Here is an 18,528-nt window from a genome sequence, read left to right as displayed (position 1 = left end):
TACTGCCTCTTTGCGCGGCTACCTTCTGCTACAATCCCATTTTCTCTCTCCACTCTACCCCTTCTTCCTTAGCCCTGCTAATGCTTTGCTCTCTGAAGATCTCTACTACCTCTCCAACAATGAAATGCGTAATGTGGCTCTTCTCTGTGCGACGGCGATCCATACGCGTCTTGATAGCCCGCTTGAGCTCGGAGTTGATCTTCCTGACATCCACAGTAATCTCCACCAGCCAGACGAGTTGTCTGAGCAATAGCATGCTCCAGTCTAGCTCATTCTCCGGCTCATCCGTATACTGGTCTTGGGAATGATGCTGGTATCGATGAGATCTTCTGCTTTCATCCCGCAGCGCGCGGGGATGTAGGACAAGTAGCGAGCTTTGTAGAACAAGGACTCGCCATGGGTTTCGACGCGATAGGTGACTCCATCGTATTTCACTTCCTCTGATTCGTCGTCGGTTACTTCGTCGCTTCCGTATGTAGACAGCGCGATGGAGGGCTGCTCGTCGTCACTTGCATTCTGAGCCGTGTTATTCTGAGCCGTGTTATTCTGAGCCGTGTTATTCTGAGCCGTGTTAGTTAATGTAAGTGACGCTGAGTGGCTCGAGTGAGCGAGATATTAGACTGACCTTGAAATGGCTATTCGGTGCGTCTGTCATTGTCGCTCCGGCCTGCTGAGGTGCTGGGATGGTGTTGGGCTGGAACGTGTTGCTTGAGCCACCGTCGAGCATCGCGAAAGCCCACTGCTGCTTTCTGTGCCGACGCGGAACTTTTGCTGGTGGCGGTACTGTAGGTGGGCCGCTCGACTCGCGAAGGCGCTTCGCCTTCTTGGATCGTGCGCGAGACATGTTGATGAAAGCGTGTGGTGGAGTTTTGATCGCGGAGGTTTCGAGGTTGTGCTTGTTTTGTGCCGCCTGGGCCTCCACTGTAGCTTTTGCATGTGCAGCGTTTGCTTCGCCCTTCACTTCACTTCACTTCGTTTCCTTGGCGCGTTGGCGCACTTGAGGCTCCACCCACCACATCCCACCACACCGGCCCACAGACGACCGTCCTGAGTGACGATCAAAACCCGAGGCCCTGTGCTTCGCTGCTGTCGCTGCTACGGAAAGCAGGTAGAAATGTTAACAATATCATTCTGTTACAGTCGAGGGTATCATCAAGGTCTACGTCCAATGCAGCCCGTCCCAACCTCGCTATGCTTTGAACCCAGGAACCTCTATCATCAAATCCGATGCTGTCGATGTTCAGTACTCGCGAGCCTTCATTCGCTCAATCGTCGTCATCATCTTTCTCTTTCTTACTGTCCTTCTCATCATCCTGCTCTTTCTTCTTCTCCGACTTCTTCCTCTCCTTCCTCAAGGCCTCTCTCACCTTCTCATCCCCCTCATCCTTCGTCTCATCCCATTCAACATCATACTCCTCTGCGACCATCTTGATCTCACGACGCAAGCGGTTGCCCTCTTCAACCAACATCTCCCACTTAGGCAGATCGAAACCTTTCGCGTTGTACAGTTGCGCTTGCCGCCGGCTGACAGTGAAGTTCATCGCACTCTTATAGCTGACTTCTCTGTTGTGATACAGGAACCACATGTAACCTCCTATGATACCGGTCAATCCCACCAGATATGTGACGGGCTCCATCGTGTCCCATCCCAGTTCCGTCTCGAAAGTCAGATAAAATACTATTCCCCACCAGCCTACGAGGCCTGTGAAGCCGAGGCGTGCGACATTCTTCGCTCCGCGGTGGGCGAGCTCGTCGCACTCCTCTTTGATATCTGCCATAGTCGAGATTCGCTTAGAGACCTTTCGCAATCGCATTCGAAGATAGTATGTGCGGTCGTGAAAGCTGGGAACACCGACGTAGATTGGCTCTGGAGCACCTTCAATGTCGACAGCGAACTCCTTGCCTCTGGCTGCGTCTCGAATGAAATCGCCAATCTCGGTGGACGGGCTCCAGCGCACAAAATTAGGATGCGAAGAATCCGCTGGCGGTGCCTGTTCATCTTTCTCGCTTCGCTTGTCCTTCTGTGAGCCTGATATGACACCGGTCTTCTCCCGCTTGCCGTCCACCATAGTCTCGTCCGCACTTTGCATCGACTCTTCTTGCTCAACTTCTTCTGCAGCTTCTCTAGCCTTCTTGTGCTCTTCACGAGTCTCATCTGGTCCCATGCTTTCTTCCATGCTGTCTTCTGCTCGAAATGTCACGTTCGGTGGCCGTGACTTCCCATCTGTGCCCTCGATGAAGGGGATCTCGCTCTGAATAAGTCGTTCTAAGTAGCTTAACGGCTGCTGAGGATGTACCAGTAGCGCAAGTGGTTCCACATCTTTGCGGTCATTGTTGGTGTCCCTCGTTGTCAGAGGCACTATCAGCTTCAACATCCTACTCGGCGTTGTCAAGAGCTTGCCCTTAGTCATGGCTCCAGCACTCCGCTGTCGTGCCACTGGGGGCACATCGCTACCGTCGTGCATCCACGGACTTCGCGCTTGCAGTTCTTTCGACTGCTCCTCCACGCGCTTGAAATGATCCTTCTCTTGCTGCGTGACATTGTTGGATAGATTGGAGGCAGGCTGGGAATAATGACTGTCGGGAGCAGATGCTGTATCGAATGGCTTCTTCTGTTCCCTGACTCTAGAAGGATCGGTTGTAGCGAACAGTCGTTGTAGGCGAAGTTGGGATGCGGTGGCTGATGTCGCGGCGGTTCTCCAAGCTCCCGTCCTCGATATGAGTAGGCCTTGTGCGCGCGGAGCAGCTCTCACAGCCAGCCGCGACAACAGCGGCTCCATGATGGGAAGGCTAGGAATCACGAAGGTGTTTTGCAAGTGAATGCATGCTGCATGTCGCAAAGGAGAAAGTACATGTAGTGAAGCACACGCGACCCGAATCCAAGGATTCAGAGGATGATGTCACATTTCGTAGGTGATCATCATGGTCGCGTGGCAGTACATCGGGACAAGAAGCATGTATATGCCAAAGTGAGCATAACAGCCATGGCAAGAAAGTATGAGACGGTGGTAAGTACAGGGCTGGACAAGATGGTATGTATGTGAATTAGAAGAGCCCGTGGCCGGAGACTTGGTCGGAGCAATACAACTCCCACGCTTGTGCTCAAGCTCCAGCTTCATGATGCCTGTCCAAGCTCTTTGACGGGCTAGGGACTAGAAACAAATTGCCGTTTCTGGTGTGAACCGTATGTCTTCGTGATCGCGTAACTGTCGTATGATGCGTAGCTTCAAAATTCCGAATGCAGAACTTCCTGTCATCGGTTCATGAGTACAATGCCGCCCAAGAGCTGCAACCCGACCACCATGCCAATCGCCTTCATCCAATTCACAACAGCTGCTCGTATCGCATCTGCCTCGACGATCAATATCGTGCCACAGTCTCCTGCTTCTGTAGTCGGTAGCCCAGGCCCCACTGCAACCAGCGTCTTACAGTACTGCCCTGCATATCCTTGGTTCTCGACAGTGGTTTGAGGTTGCTGGTAATATGTAGTCACAGCTGCCGGAGCCACCACTACGGTTGTGGGTTGCTGCTGCTGATATATGGTAGTAGTCGGTTGCGCGTAGCCTGAGCACGTCTTGCCATTCGGACAGCAGGCGACCTGGCTGTTTGCCCAAGAGCAGTAGTTATCGGCTGGACAGCAGCTGAGAACTGTGTCAGTAGATCTCACTGGGTGACACTACCAATATCCATCGGACGTGGTAAGACTCACTAGTAAGGTTGCTGTATGTTCGTACAGCTCACGGGATAGTTCGCTGGACATTGCGCCTGCACTGCTGGAGATCCAGCTGCATTCCCACTATTACCGCCGCCAGATGTCCCACTGTACGTCCCTTGCCCATTGACAATCTGCAATGATCCGGTGAAGTTCTCCACGTTTTGCGCCAGTACCAGTGTCGAAGCAGTCAACGCAAAAATTATCGCACTCCACATGCGCGATCGCATATCATCGCAACTGAAGCGCATCATCCTGGTAAATCGGGCTCGAGCTCAAGCGTGTCTGGGTCGCGTCGTCGAGCTTCTTCTTTTCGTCTGGTGTGTTTTGTTTGCGAATCCCGGCAAGCAATAGAGCAGCAAACGCAGCGACAGCAACCTCCTCCAGCTCGTCCCAGCACGCAAGCAGGCGAGGCAATAGACTTTCGCGACAACGAACGGCAGACAGGTGAACGACAGGTTGGGGATGGAAAAAAGGAAGAAGGAAGGTCGGTAGGTCAGCCGCTCTTACCAGTTTCATGCGCATCCACCTCGATCAAGGTCAGCCTTCTTGTGACGGAAGCTTGCATATAGGACTATCCCGGCCTTCCGCGGCTTGTGAGTTTCTGTTGGGCATTGGGCAGCGGGCAGTGCTCGCAGGGAAGTGACGAAGCCCGGCGGACTCGTATGGTGTTTACGCGTACTTATTATGGCTGGACAATGCCCAGTCAGGCGTACGTATGTTGTTCGGTACGGGCGGTTGTGAATACTTCTTTTCTTGGGAGCTCGAGCGTCCAAATATGAGATGGCTGGAGGAGCTCGAGCTTCATGCTTGACATCGCGCTAGTGTGAGCTTTGACGCTATCGATATCGGCTTCGATGCTCATTGGTGGCCTGCTTCCGACCGCCAAACAAATCAAATATTGATGTCTTCCATTTGTTCTCCCTCTCACTCCAAATATCCGATCAAAGAACAACTGCAGAGCGCGCACCGTATCTCCTGTGGGCGAACATGGTGCGCATCAAGACCATTGGTGGCCAGACAGTTGCAGAGTGTGCTATGTGGCAGACGTATCCTGCCGTTGCAGTTGAGTGAGGCTGTCCGGCTGCCCGTCACTGCTGGTCCAGCGACGCTTGCCCTCTTTGCCGTAATTCAGCACTTTCCAGCGTCTGCTTCTCCCCACCGTTCACAGCAATGTCAACCATCGCCGCCGCAAGTTCTTCTTTTGGAATCCACCAACCTCCAAATACGAACGACCATATGGGCTTACCGGTCGTCACGGCTGCGGGTCGCACAATATACGACTTCCATTGTTCACCATATTGCTCCTCGAGATCAACGACGCCGATTTCTACCACACCCTGTGTATTGTCAACATCATCCCAGATTCAAGAGCGAGAGCCTTACCCTCAGTTTGCGCGTCTTGTCCAGAAACCACAAGCTCGCATTCTGATCCCGTACAACAGCAGCTCCACTGGTATACAAATATCGGAATTGCTTCCCCTTCCCCAGCGCTGGCAGAACATTCTCGGCAAATGCTTTGGTCGCTGCGAACGTCATATCATTGTGGACGTCCTTGCCTTGAGTCGGAGTGCCAAGAACCCAAATACATGCTTCGGCGCCCGCAAGTTGATCCAGAACATCTTTGTCGTAATGGAGAAAGTCTTTGATAATGATGGTCTTGAGTTTGGCGTCTTTTACTGTGAGTTCTCGTCGCGAAAGCACGATGATGGATGTCACTGCTGGCACGGCCAAGAGACGTTGAAGGACTGCTCCGCCAATGTGGCCTGTTGCACCTGTGAGGATGACTTTCATGGCTGTGGGACTGTCTGGGGTGGTAATAGGTTCAGGCTGAAAGTTTGGTGTGATGTGATCCACTGACACAGAAGTTAACAAACCCTGGAGCAAAGAGTGTTGATTATGAATCTTCTGGGATCAATGAACATTTCTGATATTAAACGACGCGTACTATTGTAGCTTGCGAGCTATCGCAGCCACGGCCGGATTCGTAGCTATTCGCGAGAAGGATTCATCGTATCGTTGCACGAGTGTCGTCAATGCGAACGGGACCGGATGAACTTTGGAAGCCGTTCAACTTCGCTTTCGGCTGAGCGGAGTCGGCTCCTAGTACAATACTGCACATCATGCCGCCGGGTCGACCTAGCCCATGGACTGGCAAGACTATCATTGTGAGGTTCAATGAGTGTTCGGGGTATCACTAGCCGACGTTTGACGAGCAGGGCGCGCGCCGTCGGCCAGTGTAGTATCCACTTTCACCTTTTGTTTCCGCAGCATTCTTCGACCATTTCTCTAAGCCCAAACCACTCACTGTCATTCGCCCAAATCAGCCTTCATCATGGCGAACCAGCAGACTGGGATCGAGCAACGTACTCTCCATGAAATATCCGGCGCCGAAGCAATTTCCTTGATCCGATCTGGTGAGCTAACATGCGAGACTTATGTGACAGCATTGTTGGCTAGAATTGCCGAGCGAGATGCAGCTGTGCGAGCTTGGGTGCATCTCGACAAAGCACAAATTATCGAGCGAGCACAAGCCTTGGACCAAGTGCCCCTTGCCCAGCGAGGTCCTCTCCATGGCTTACCAGTCGGCATCAAAGACATCATGTTGACCAAAGACATGCCAACGCAGTACAACTCGAAGCTATTCGAAAGCGCAAAACCAATTGCAACAGACGCGGCAGCAATTGCCGTGCTACGAGCTCGTGGGGCTTCGATATTCGGGAAGACCACTACAACCGAGTTCGCTTCTTCGAAGCAGGGAGGCTGGCATCAGAATCTGACGAGCAACGCTCATGCAGAGGATAGAACTCCAGGAGGATCCTCATCCGGTTCAGGAGCAGCTGTAGCTGATTTCCAGGTCCCAGTGGCTTTGGGAACGCAGACAGGAGGGAGCATCATCCGTCCTGCAGCATTCAATGGGTGCTACGGGTTCAAGCCGACTTGGGGAGCTGTCTCGCGAGAAGGCATTGGGCAGTGGAGTACGATGAACGACACTTGTGGCTTTTTCTCGCGAACAATTGATGATCTGAAGCTGTTGGTAAGCGCATACTGCATAGAAGACGATAGCCCTCCGCGGCCTTTCACCATCCGGGGTTCGCGCATCGCTTTCTGCAAAACGTCCTTGTGGCCCAACGCCGGACCTGGAACACAGAGCGCCTGGGAGAAAGCCAAATCCTTGTTGACCGCCGAAGGCGCTCAGATAACCGATCTCGAACTGCCAGAAGACTTCTCTCACCTCAACGACTGGCACGACATTATCATCGCAAAAGAAGGTCAAGCCTCATTCCTTGGAGTATATCTGGCAGACAAATCCAAGCTCGAAGATTCGATTCAGGGCCATGTCGAGGACCGAAAGAAATATACACGGAAACAACAGTTAGACGCGTATGATAATTGTGCTCGATTGCGATCTCTTTGGGATTCGATCGCGAGTCAATATGATGTGGTCATTGTACCTTCTGTGCCAGATGAAGCCCCGCTTGGACTGGAGTGGACGGGCGACATGAGCTTCAATTCGATGTGGACTGTGTTGCATTGTCCGGTGATACATGTTCCGGGATTCAAAGGGGAGAGTAGAATGCCTGTTGGGCTGTCATTGGTTTCTGCGAGATTCACGGATCAGCAATTATTGGAGATGGCGCAAGTGATAGGACGGTTGTGGGAGGAGAAGGGAAGCGATTGAGATGCATCAAGAGGACTTGAGCAAATGCTCGAGGTTCTAGTACCAATGCTCGACCACATGGCTTCATAATCAATCTTCTGCCGCCAAACCATCATTCTCGGAAAACCATCAGTACTCACCAGGTGGGGATCGCAAGAACGCAGTCTTTTGCGACATCCTGAACCCATCAGCTTGCAGACTCCTAGCTCTCACAGCTCGCAGAAGCCTTCATCTCCCCAGCCAGATCATGTGGACATGTCTCCTAGAACATGCATACGCCAAAGATGCAAGGAACCGACTACATTACCACAACTGGCATCACTGCCATTGATGCCACTGACTCAAGAGACCGAACAAGGCCCGGCGCCTATTGCGCCATATGAAAAATGACTCGCAGACCCGGATGTCCAGACAAGCATTCCTTGTGTTCCAGAAAATCTGGCTCATCGAATCTCCACAGCCGGCGTCAATGGCTGTACTGTATCAATCGTGAACAGGAGGTTCCAAACTGGAGACGGTCATCGGCGAGCGTAAAGATGATAGAATGTATCAAAGACTTCAAGTGATGAAAACATATACAAACCGAATCGAAGAAATGAAAGCGACATTCGAGAAAAAGAACAATCGGGGAAAGAAGAAGCGGTGACCAGCCACTTTCACCTCTTCGAAAAAGATGGCTACTTGCGGAAGCGATAGGGTCTTTCATTTAGTTTCAAGCTTTGCGAGAGAGAGAAAGTCAAATTCGGATTCGAGAAATGCACTATCTGGTCTCGATGCAAATTGCCTACCCACTGTCGGTAAGGCCTCAGCACTTCTAAGCCAGCGCATACGGAAAGAGAAGAAGTGTACTATTCGAGACGTCTCTCGACTCATGAGCAGAGAGAAGAGGAACAACAGAAAACCGTTGAGCCATGCGCCTGGGACTGAGCACGAGTCGAACAAACGAAGTACGTGATAACGAAAGCTATGTGCTCGGAAGTCATCGCGAGTCGAGCAAAGAGATCGGGCCTTTTCTTTCCCTTTCCCTTCCAAGTTCAACGTGATCCTGTCTCTCTTCAATTGGAGAAATAAGCTTTTCCTGCGAGACTAGATCTATATCACTATGTTTTTCCAAGGGAATCTGAAACATTGAGGCTCTCCCGCAGGGGTATGCCTTGGAACGAAGTGGAGGTCACGAGGATGATGGAGGATGTGGCTGGACTTCACCTCTCTTTTCGATAAGATTTTGAGCGTGCAGAAGTGGAAAGGATTTAGGACTGAGATACAATAGTGGAAATTGTGTGGCAGTGAGGTGAAGTGAGGTCGGCAAGGCTTGGCGATTTTTCGCTTTGCTGGTCAGAGGGCAGATCTCTGGTCAGGTGCTGTGGTAGCAGGTCACCTCGAGGTTGTCTCCTGCTATACAGAGCGACAGTTGTGCCAAGCCGATGCAATATTCCGAGAATCGCCCCTGTCGGCACCGACCACGAACGGTGATGGCTTACGGTAACTCACTGTAGCCCGGTACGATGCCCGACGAAGTCTCATGACTACACGCTGACTGCAGGACTCGCGGGCCGTCACATGCCATCCACGGCTTGAGCTGAGATTGGCAACGAAGGATCAAAGAGGGTCTTCGTTCAGGTGCATGAGCTGTGGTTGGAGACCTTTCCTGGTATGCACCGGAAGCATATTCGGCTTGCATTGTGTCAACGACCACGGATCGGCGACAGTCGCTCAAGCAAATACCCTCGTCCTTCATTGCAGGACGGGTCCATACCCATTTGCCACTGCGCAAGTAGCACTAGATCTGGTAGTTGATCAGCTGCCGGTGACCCTCGACTCGGCATTCCCAACCGGGGCTTGTGCTGTCGATGAGATCCTCATCTCCGGCTCGAACAACTTATTATTTCGCTCGTGGCCGGGCGTACGTTGGTGTATAGTCGAGTTAGACTCAACCCATCAATCTACGTCAACGCATGCGCGATTTACGGTGCAGTGACAGGAAGTTCTGCTCATGCTCGCAGCACATCTTTGACATGCCAGCGCACACCAGCCCACGCGCACGCAAACAACCAAGCGGCAAGGGCAGAGTTGCCACGCAGCAGCAGTATGACGGTCATCGTACTGCGTGCATGTCACGTGGAGTGCGTTGTATGGCGCAAGAGCTGACTCGTCGTGCATGGATGCCAGTTGATTGTGGTTGAATTCTTCGAATGACCTGCATATGGGTGGGGTGGGGTGCATGGGACTTGATGGCCGGATCCGCTGATGTCCCGGATGGGGAGGCATGCGTTCTGGTTACACGCACCTTGATTTGATGTCTCTGCAGATGTGACATTGGGACGTTGGGATCTACCATGGTCCACGCTCCAGATTCGAAGAGCGCGCGCGTCGTATAGTGCTGATGCTGGAGGTGATCATGTGCGCGCGACAAAGTCTGGTTCGTGTCGCTGGAGGTGCGGATGATACGAGGGCTGTGCTGCACGTAGCCGAATGGTGAAAGGGTGAGACTGCACGAATGTTAGGCGCCGGACCTCGCTGTCGCCTGCTGCAGTGAGCGCCGAGCACGAGGCCACACGTCGTGAGACAGTGCGCGGCATCAAATCGCTATCGCAGCCTCGATGACCACCGGGCCCTAATGTTCCTGCATTTAGCTTTCGCAGCATCCTTCTCGGAGCCAGCGTGTCGCACACGATCGACTTTCTTACGTCAAGTGTAAGCTGAGATGAAGCTGAAGCAAGGCACGCAGCGAGCCGTCCGGGAAGGGCAATGGTGACGGCGACTAGGAAAGACGGTGAACGGAGTCTAAGCCGCAGACAGGTTCTCTCGAGTGTTGCGCCGAACTTGGCTCACGAAAGCTACACGGCCATGCGTTTCAGAGAACCGGTAGATTCGATGGGACTAGTCGGCGGTGCAAGCTTGCAGGTCACGCATTGGATGCTCGGGATGACCTTGCGGCAGCACGCCGTGGAGGAACAGAGCCTCGCCCAGCGCATGCGACTTTGAGACACAGCTGCTGCAGGGCCGGCGGTCGGAAGAAGCAGGAAGAGAGAGGGCAGAGTGTCGGCATGTCTTGGAGCGGCGCACACGCACGCGTGGAGTTGACAGTGAGCGCACTGGGGGCCGCAGATGTCTCGGGTTGAGGGAATAGTGGTACAGCGACGGAGAGAGCAGTGGGAAGTAACGAGTGGGTGTTATAGCGACCCTGCAGGACGCAGCGCAAGTGGTATTGGACGGCAGCGGCGCAAGCTTCGTGATATTGCGCGAGTGGACCATGTCCGATCGAGGACAGCAGCAGCAGACCAGCAGCAGAAGCAAAAGCGGGCGAAGTAGCGGTGTTGCACGTGATGGGCGCTTTGCACCGCACCTTCCCAGTCGCAGTCGATCGCGGCTTGCCGATTTTGGACCCTGGTCGGGACAGCTGCGTGGGCCTTGGCGGGACAGTGCGGGCGGGCAGAGCAGGCAAGAGCTCGTCGGCGCGCGCGACACAGGCCAGCAGCGGAGCGGTGCGCGGCGACGGTGGTGGAGGAGCAGGAGGAGGCCTGGTGGTTCGCACCTCACACCATCTGTATATATGTCTGCCCATCGCCTGCGCGACAGGATGGTGACGAGCAGCGCAGCGCGCGCGCGATGGATGGCCAGCGAGAACAGGCGGCTGCCAGCTCATCAAGCAACCTACGGCAGCGCCCGAGCCAATGCCACCCCGGTCTACTGCAGGTCTCTCCAGCCTTTCATGCGCGAGGTGCAGACTGCAGACCGCTCTTTCCTCCCACGTCGCTACTCGCTGCTGCGGGTCCACGATCGCACGGCGGGCAGGCTGTCTGTGGCCAGCTCGACTGCCAGACTGCGCAAGCCGTGGCGCCGCTCAATCCACCCGCGACACCGTTGCTCTCACCATCCTCAATACAACCACCAGCGTCCGGCGGTGAGCGAGCACGAAAGAGCGCGCACTCGACCAGGCCCGCGACGACCAAGCGCTCCCAGCCCACACGCCCGCCAGACCGACCGTCCGATCTGAGCGTCCTCTCACCGCAGCGTAGCGTGCGCGCCAAACTCTTCCACCATGGACGACTTCGCTGCTTACTCCGCCCACGATGCATTTCTCGATTTTGGCGGGCAACTAGCACCCACCACTGCCGTCCACCATCCGCCGTCACAGCAACCGCACCAGCAACAACACCAGCGGCAGCAGCACCACCAACAACAACATCAACAACAGCAGCTCCAGCAGACATACCCGCCGTTCGTTCCCGCGTCGAACCCACACCCGCAGTCCTTCTGGCCCACGCAGCAGCAACTCGTGAGCCTCGAGCAGCAACAACGGTACGCGCAGGAAGTCGCGATGCAGCATCAACAGCAGCAGCATAGTCAGCAGGCGCAGGCGCAGGCTCAGTACCCGCAACAGCAGCAGCAGTATATGGCCGCTTCCTCGAGTCAAGACCAAAAGTCCCAGACGAGTCGTCCGAGCAGCAATCACAGCAATCAACCGCTGAATCTCGGCTCCCATGGCCTCGATCTCGATTACTCGGGCATCATGTCCGACACAAACTGGCAGTATCAATTCCCACAATCTGCCCAGCAGCAGTCTCAATTCGCCGCCCACACCGCTCCGGCATTTAACGACATGACCGCCTACAACCCGGCGTCATTCGGGACATCGCTGCAGGCGTCGCCGGTCGACTTCATGCCTGCAACGACTGTCGGAACTTACGCCGTCACTGCTGGGATGGACCCGACGAACTATATGACCATGGCTGGCCCGATGGAGTCGATGAACGCTCTTGTGTACCCACTCGAGGACTACACCCAAGGCATGATGTTTCCCATGGCATTGAACCAGGCTGCCCTCCAGCAACACACTCAGCACACACAAAATGCCTCAGACTCAATACATTCAAGTCTGCCCGGCAGCTCACCCACCGGAACCATTTTGGAAGTGCAGTCGCTGTCGGATAACGAGGGCTGGTCGATGGTGAACTACCACAGCCATCGCGCGTCATTAGACTCATTCGGCACAGTCTCGAACCCCAGCCAAAATCTGCACATCCGCACGAGTTCAGACTCATCGTCGTCTGATGGGCCTCACTCTGCAGAGTTGTCTGGCAGCTACGAGGAAATCGCCCCATGGCCGATGCATTCGCCACACGACCTCCACGGCCAAGACTACCTCGATGCACAGTATGCTGCCTACCAACAAAACGCTCACAACATGGCCATGCACCAACATCAGCACACGTCGCCGTCTGCGTCTGGCCCATCCACCGCTGTCAGCCCACACAACGTCGTGTCTTACCAGTCATCAGGGTCATCATCGACCTCGCCCGCTTCATCTGGTCCAGTGTCGCCACCGCTTCGACGTCGCAAATCCCCTCTCGAGGCCAAGACGACAAAGGCGGTCATCAAGAAGAACTCGCCCACGACCATTACGCGCCGCGATGCTGCTACCGGCGAGAAGAAGGTTGGCCGCAGACGCGGTCCTCTTCGACCTGACCAGCGCTTGCAAGCACACGAGATCCGCAAACTCCGTGCTTGCTTGCGATGCAAGTTCTTGAAGAAGACTTGCGACAAGGGCGAGCCATGTGGCGGCTGTCGACCAAGCCATGCCCGTTTGTGGCAAGTGCCGTGCACGCGCATGGACATCAAGGACATTGGCTACTTCATGAAAGACTGGAAGGCCGACTACGACCGTCATGTGTCTTTGGGCTTCAGTGTCGGAAACGTCAAGGGCTATAGCTCATATGAGCGAGTATTGTACATCACTCACGGTTATGGCCACTACCTGCCAATCAATGCGCGCGAAGTCTACGTCAAGGACGACCAATGTTTCGGCATGGATTGGGTCGAGACCACCGAGAGCAAAGATCCCGAGGAATTCGAGCTCACGACTGCCAAGCTGTGCGCCGGTATGGAGGGCGTCAGCACTGCCATGCTGTCCGAGTACCTCGATCGCCATCTCGATGAGGGTTTCGAGGAATTCGTGCACGAATACTTTGAGGGCACCAAGTTCCTGACGGAGATCTTGATCACTTGCTACAGATATTATCGCAAGGAGAAGACGCCGTCGATACGAAAGGCTCTCAAGCTTGTCCTGGCGTACAACCTGACATTACACGTCACAATGGTCACCGGTCTCTCAGAAGAGGAACAGTTCGTTGGCAAGATCAACGACACACACTCAAAGTTCTACGGGCAGACCATCGCGCCCGTGATGATCAACTTCCAGGTCAAGTGCGCGCTCGCTGACATGTGGCGTGAACTGCAAAAGGATATTCTGGAAGAGCTTTCTGCTCTCTACTCATCAGTATACTCCGGCGACAAGCTCAAGAACTGGCCAACAATCTTCATGTTGGCCACCATCCTGCTTGCCATCTGGGAGGAGATGCAATTCGACTGTCACTACCGTGTGCCAGATGAAAAGGCTGTGCAGAAGTTCTGCGACGATATGGAGACTACGCCTGTTGGTGTCATTGTTGGTCTCTTTGCCGCCATCTCTACAAAGTTGCCTGGCCTCCAGGAGTGGGACACAAAGAAGCACCACCAGTTACTTGGCTCCAACCCAGCTGTGTGTGATGCACTGACCGAAGTGCGTGGGCACATCAACAAACATGGTAAGTTTTGCACTGATCCAATTCTCTTATACGACACTAACATTTGTGCAGAAAAGTACCTCAGGGAGCGCGCACAGTCGGCCACATTCAACCGCGACGACTTTGACTGCCTCAGCAACAAGTTCCTCAGCAAGCTTGTTATCAAAGCGAACTAGTCACTCCTCTGATCTACCCCGACTGTGTTACAATTTCAACGATCACGAAGAACATGACGGCACTCGACCACGCCCAAACGTGCTTACGAGTCATCGATAACGGCCGCGAAAAACACACAAACGAACCGGAACGAAAAGCACAGTTTCTTATTTATTCTTTCCTGAGCTACCGGACCAACGCGCATTGAACTTATCCCACCGGAGCTACGACCTTGTACCACCTTGCATCTTACCAGGCGTTGACCCAACATGTCATTGCGACGATACCATTCAGCGCACCAAACGGGATAGACTTTGCTCTCCCACTTTTTTCATTTCACTTTTTTCGATAATGGGTTGAAGATTTCACGGATCACGATCTTGACATATCTGTCTTCTGGAAGATGTTGCAATTTCGTTCTCTTATCACTTTACGAAGGCAGTTCAGTTGGAAGATATATGGATGAAAGCGATCGAAATTGCATGTGAGATGCAGACAGGCATCTGGCAGCGAGGGTCACGGAGCCCTTGTTATCTCCTACGGTTTTATATGATGCATGGCATTCACGAATTTCGAAGTAGACGTAGCATGGAATATGAAATGGCACGGCTGTTGAACTTCACTCACTTACTCAAGCTTTAAGTTTCTCACACCCTTGTCAAGATGTGTTACTACTTGTATTGGGCTGACGTGGCAGATGCATAGTGAAATGTCTGCAGTGCAGCAGACATAGCAAGAACTGGATTCTGTTTCCAATAAGAGCTAGCGGAACTCTCAACGACTGTGACAGCACAAAACTGGAGACTGGAGCGCCAATGCCAATTCGGCAGAGCTCTGTACCGTCAGTTGACGCCGGCCCGGACAACATTGCTGCACGCCTTGCGCCCTTTCAAGCCTTTTTTTTTTCTGTTGTCATTACCAGTATATGATGAAATAGCGGCTATGACTCCCAGCTTACAACTGCTGCTTTTCAACATCGCATTCATCTCTACTCTGGCAACGACAACATCATCGACTGCTGCAGCGTCTATGCATAGATCTCTTTTGCGACGAAGACTTTTTATTGTGGAAGATCATGGTTGAAGTTGCAGGATCGATGGGTTCTGCGATCATGGTGCAGAACGAAACGAACGCAGAGATGGATATGGGGATGGCGAAGTCGACGATGGGTGATGAAGTGGCGACTTCACAACCACAAGAATCTCAAACGCCTGCTGAGATTGCGACCCCGATGACTTGGTCTGAGAATGTGAGCCGAGCGCATTCGAGGACGAGTAGCCGCGAAGAAGAAGAGGGTGATGTTGAATTACAAGCTTTTGCTTCTTCGAGGCAAACGGAGGGAAATTTTGCGGTGCGAGAGGATGTTCCGCCTGATGGGGGGTATGGTAAGTTCCATGCCTTTTCTCTTGCCTCATCGGAGAGATGAGTGACGAAGATCAACTCACTGATTATTTTTTGTTAACTGTGATCACAGGCTGGATCTGTACCCTCTGCGTCTGCCTCATCAACGCTCACACCTGGGGCGTCAATGCAGCATGGGGTGTCTTTCTCGCCTACTTCTTGCGAGTCTCAACATTTCGCTCTGCGACACATCTTGAATATGCTCTTATCGGAGGTCTTTCGATCTCTCAAGCATTAATGGTCACTCCCCTCGTGGCACTTTCGAATGAGAAATTCGGTACAAGAACTACGCTCCTCATCGGGACTTTTTTGCTCTCTGCTTCGATGCTTACTTCTTCGTTCGCGACGGAAGTTTGGCAATTATTCCTCAGCCAAGGTGTCTGTTTTGGATGGGGAATGGGGTGTTTGTACATCACTGCTGCTGCTATTTTGCCACAATGGTTTTCGAAACGGAGGAGTTTGGCAATGGGACTTGCGTCTGCGGGATCGGGATTTGGAGGTTTGGCGTATAATCTTGGTGCTGGAGCCGGACTGGAGACTTTGGGCTGGAGGTGGACGTATCGCATATTGGCGATCGTCACTCTGGTGACGAATTTGACGAGTGCGATTTTGTTGAAGGATCGGAATCGGCTTGTGAGACCGAGTACCAAGGCGTTTGATGTGAGGGAGTATGCGAGGGTGGAGACGTGGTTGTTGATCACTTGGGGGTTCATGACCGAACTCGGATTTGTGGTGCTGTTGTACTCGTTGCCGAACTATGCGCAGACGGTTGGGCTTTCGAGTCAGCAAGGTGCTGTGGTGGGAGCAATGCTGAGTTTGGGACTGGGATTTGGAAGGCCCCTGGTGGGTTGGATCTCGGATGTTTTTGGACGCATCAATGTTGCCACGGGCATGACGGCGCTTTGTGGAGTCCTCTGTCTCGGTCTCTGGATACCGGCAAAGAGCTATGGAGTTCTCATAATCTTCGCCCTATTAGGTGGAACCGTCGCCGGAACGTTCTGGGGAACTGTAGTGCCAGTCACCGCTGAGGTCACAGGTCTGCAGAGGCTGCCCAGCACATTTGGTATGATTTGCTTGCCAATTGTGCTGCCAGCAACTTTCGGCGAAGGAGTTGCTTTGGAATTGGTCTCGGCAAGTGGATATGTCAGTGCTCAGGTTTTTACGGCTTGCACTTTCCTCGCTGGAGCAGTGGCAATCTGGCTTCTGCGCTCGTGGCAGCTACACGAGTTGGCAAAGCGAGAGCAGGCCGACCAGACGTTTTCCAGAGTCTGGCTGACCTTGCACGGACTCTTCGATCTGAAAAAGGTATGAACATCGATGACGATATTCGAAGAGGTTACCGATATGTGGGGACCGTAGTGCCCTACGTTCATAGTTGCAGGCAAAAGTTGGCAGGATCGACCCAGTCGAACAATTCTTATACATTAGATAACAAAGAAGATCTCATCTACAATACACCTACCACTCCTCTCTCTCCGTCGATAACACAAGGCTCAACCCACCATGACATCTACCTCTCTCCTCCGCCTTCCCTCTCCTCTTCACACTGTCTGCTCATCAACCGTCATCCCTCAAGACCTTGACGGCGGCGGCGGAAACCCAGCCCCTTTCGCAAACGAAAATTGACTACTATCCTGGAAAACCTGATAAGCCTGCACCACCGGGCCCGTTAGCTGCGGCAAAGACTGCTGAACACCCTGCGCCACGATTCCCGGATTGGCCTGCTGCAAAGCCTGGCCATACGCTTGTGTTGCCTGATACAACTTTCCCAAATTATCTAGTACCACAGCAGACAAGCCAGTTGTATCGAAGTTGCCTTTCTTCGAAATGAGAAGTTGGTTCGTTGCGGCAATGTTAGGGGCCAAATTGTTTTGCACGAATGATTGGATTGTGAGGGCTTCTGTGAGGCCGATGGGGTTGTAGTAGGCGTTTTGGGTGGCGATTTGGAGATCGTAGAGGAGTTGATCGTTGGCGGTTTGGATTGGGGGGCCTTTGGTTGAGGCGCTTAGGAGGTCGAAGCCGTCGAAGGCTAGGAGGGCGTAGTAGAGATAGATCACGTCGTTGTTAAGTCTTTGGAGGTCATCGGAGACAGTCTTGATGGCGGACTTTTCGTTGTTGTCTTGGTGGTCTTGGTGTTCTTGATGGTCTTGATGGTCTCCTTGTGCGGGGAGCGCGGACGTGAGTGTTGTGATGGCGAGGAGGAAGTAAGTGAGTGAGGTCCAGCTTAGGGAAAACATGGTCGCTGTAGCTGTCGTCGGGTGTCGAGATCGACAGCGACACTCTTCCGCGTTGTCGTGACTGAACCGCACTGTCTTGAGTGACGTCTGGAGCTGGGCACCTTGAGGGTCGCTGTACTGTTCGCGTAGGTTGTCAGCAATAGAAGAAATGTGCGCAAGCGTGCAATTATATTTCCCAGCCCAGCTCATCAGTGCGCAAAGCTCAACTCCTTGATTACGCCCTCGCACAACCTGCCAACCATGTCAACCACGCCCATCGATCCACAACATCCCCAACTCCTGAGCAACTCCCCCCAGGATTCGATGGCGAGCAGATCAACAAACAAACCCATCCTTCTCGAAACCTCCTCACCTCTGACCACGAGCAGACCAACAAATGACCGTCTTGCTTCGGGACCACCTCATCACTCACCGCGATACCATGGCCCACGTCAAAACTCACGACGAAATGTCATCTATAAGCCCTGCTCAGAATGCGAATGAAGTCCACGGAACGCAGTCCGTGCTTCCCCAAAGCGGCAAGAACCCATGTTGGCACGAACCATATCAAAGGAGCTTAATGCCTGTTAAACTCTTCTGTGAAGAGCTTGATGCCTGTAAGCTGTTGGGCAATATCCCAGCCTCAGAGCGAACGAACCAATAAAGTGCCAGTTCCTTCAGCGAAGAGACGCAGGCACAAAATCATAAGGTTCGAGTTCAATTTCAGCTGCCTCCAGCTGCCAGGACAGGTTTTCGCACTGACGACGGTGGTGAACAATCGAGAAATTCGGTCAGCCTTGTTGTGTCTAAACGAAG

General features: G+C 53.3%; 8 protein-coding genes across 8 annotated transcripts; 3 read left to right on the top strand and 5 right to left on the bottom strand.

Annotated features, from left to right (window-relative positions):
- Positions 1 to 28: 28 nt before the first annotated feature.
- CKM354_000803300 (uncharacterized protein) lies at positions 29 to 844 on the bottom strand (the record flags this gene model as incomplete). Its single annotated transcript, XM_044803399.1, has 3 exons — positions 29 to 310; positions 460 to 561; positions 626 to 844. The coding sequence occupies 3 exons, from the start codon at positions 842 to 844 to the stop codon at positions 29 to 31; spliced, it is 603 nt and encodes a 200-aa protein (XP_044659334.1).
- A 421-nt stretch (positions 845 to 1,265) lies between these two features.
- CKM354_000803200 (uncharacterized protein) lies at positions 1,266 to 2,780 on the bottom strand (the record flags this gene model as incomplete). Its single annotated transcript, XM_044803398.1, has 1 exon — positions 1,266 to 2,780. One exon carries the CDS (start codon positions 2,778 to 2,780, stop codon positions 1,266 to 1,268), a length of 1,515 nt encoding a protein of 504 aa, XP_044659333.1.
- A 473-nt stretch (positions 2,781 to 3,253) lies between these two features.
- CKM354_000803100 (uncharacterized protein) lies at positions 3,254 to 3,966 on the bottom strand (the record flags this gene model as incomplete). Its single annotated transcript, XM_044803397.1, has 2 exons — positions 3,254 to 3,641; positions 3,710 to 3,966. The coding sequence occupies 2 exons, from the start codon at positions 3,964 to 3,966 to the stop codon at positions 3,254 to 3,256; spliced, it is 645 nt and encodes a 214-aa protein (XP_044659332.1).
- An 837-nt stretch (positions 3,967 to 4,803) lies between these two features.
- CKM354_000803000 (uncharacterized protein) lies at positions 4,804 to 5,506 on the bottom strand (the record flags this gene model as incomplete). The annotated part of the gene is made up of 2 exons (XM_044803396.1): positions 4,804 to 5,052; positions 5,099 to 5,506. 2 exons carry the CDS (start codon positions 5,504 to 5,506, stop codon positions 4,804 to 4,806), a joined length of 657 nt encoding a protein of 218 aa, XP_044659331.1.
- A 541-nt stretch (positions 5,507 to 6,047) lies between these two features.
- On the top strand, positions 6,048 to 7,394 carry CKM354_000802900 (uncharacterized protein; the record flags this gene model as incomplete). Its single annotated transcript, XM_044803395.1, has 1 exon — positions 6,048 to 7,394. One exon carries the CDS (start codon positions 6,048 to 6,050, stop codon positions 7,392 to 7,394), a length of 1,347 nt encoding a protein of 448 aa, XP_044659330.1.
- A 4,021-nt stretch (positions 7,395 to 11,415) lies between these two features.
- CKM354_000802800 (uncharacterized protein) lies at positions 11,416 to 14,115 on the top strand (the record flags this gene model as incomplete). Its single annotated transcript, XM_044803394.1, has 2 exons — positions 11,416 to 13,960; positions 14,012 to 14,115. The coding sequence occupies 2 exons, from the start codon at positions 11,416 to 11,418 to the stop codon at positions 14,113 to 14,115; spliced, it is 2,649 nt and encodes an 882-aa protein (XP_044659329.1).
- A 1,055-nt stretch (positions 14,116 to 15,170) lies between these two features.
- CKM354_000802700 (uncharacterized protein) lies at positions 15,171 to 16,807 on the top strand (the record flags this gene model as incomplete). The annotated part of the gene is made up of 2 exons (XM_044803393.1): positions 15,171 to 15,480; positions 15,570 to 16,807. The coding sequence occupies 2 exons, from the start codon at positions 15,171 to 15,173 to the stop codon at positions 16,805 to 16,807; spliced, it is 1,548 nt and encodes a 515-aa protein (XP_044659328.1).
- A 260-nt stretch (positions 16,808 to 17,067) lies between these two features.
- CKM354_000802600 (uncharacterized protein) lies at positions 17,068 to 17,733 on the bottom strand (the record flags this gene model as incomplete). Its single annotated transcript, XM_044803392.1, has 1 exon — positions 17,068 to 17,733. The coding sequence occupies one exon, from the start codon at positions 17,731 to 17,733 to the stop codon at positions 17,068 to 17,070; it is 666 nt and encodes a 221-aa protein (XP_044659327.1).
- Positions 17,734 to 18,528: the final 795 nt, after the last annotated feature.

Source organism: Cercospora kikuchii (assembly GCF_019650295.1).
Source record: "Cercospora kikuchii DNA, contig_00005, whole genome shotgun sequence".
Classification (NCBI taxonomy): domain Eukaryota; kingdom Fungi; phylum Ascomycota; class Dothideomycetes; order Mycosphaerellales; family Mycosphaerellaceae; genus Cercospora; species Cercospora kikuchii.
The sequence above is the reverse complement of the archived record's forward strand: the minus strand, read 5'-3'. Positions and strand labels throughout refer to the sequence as shown.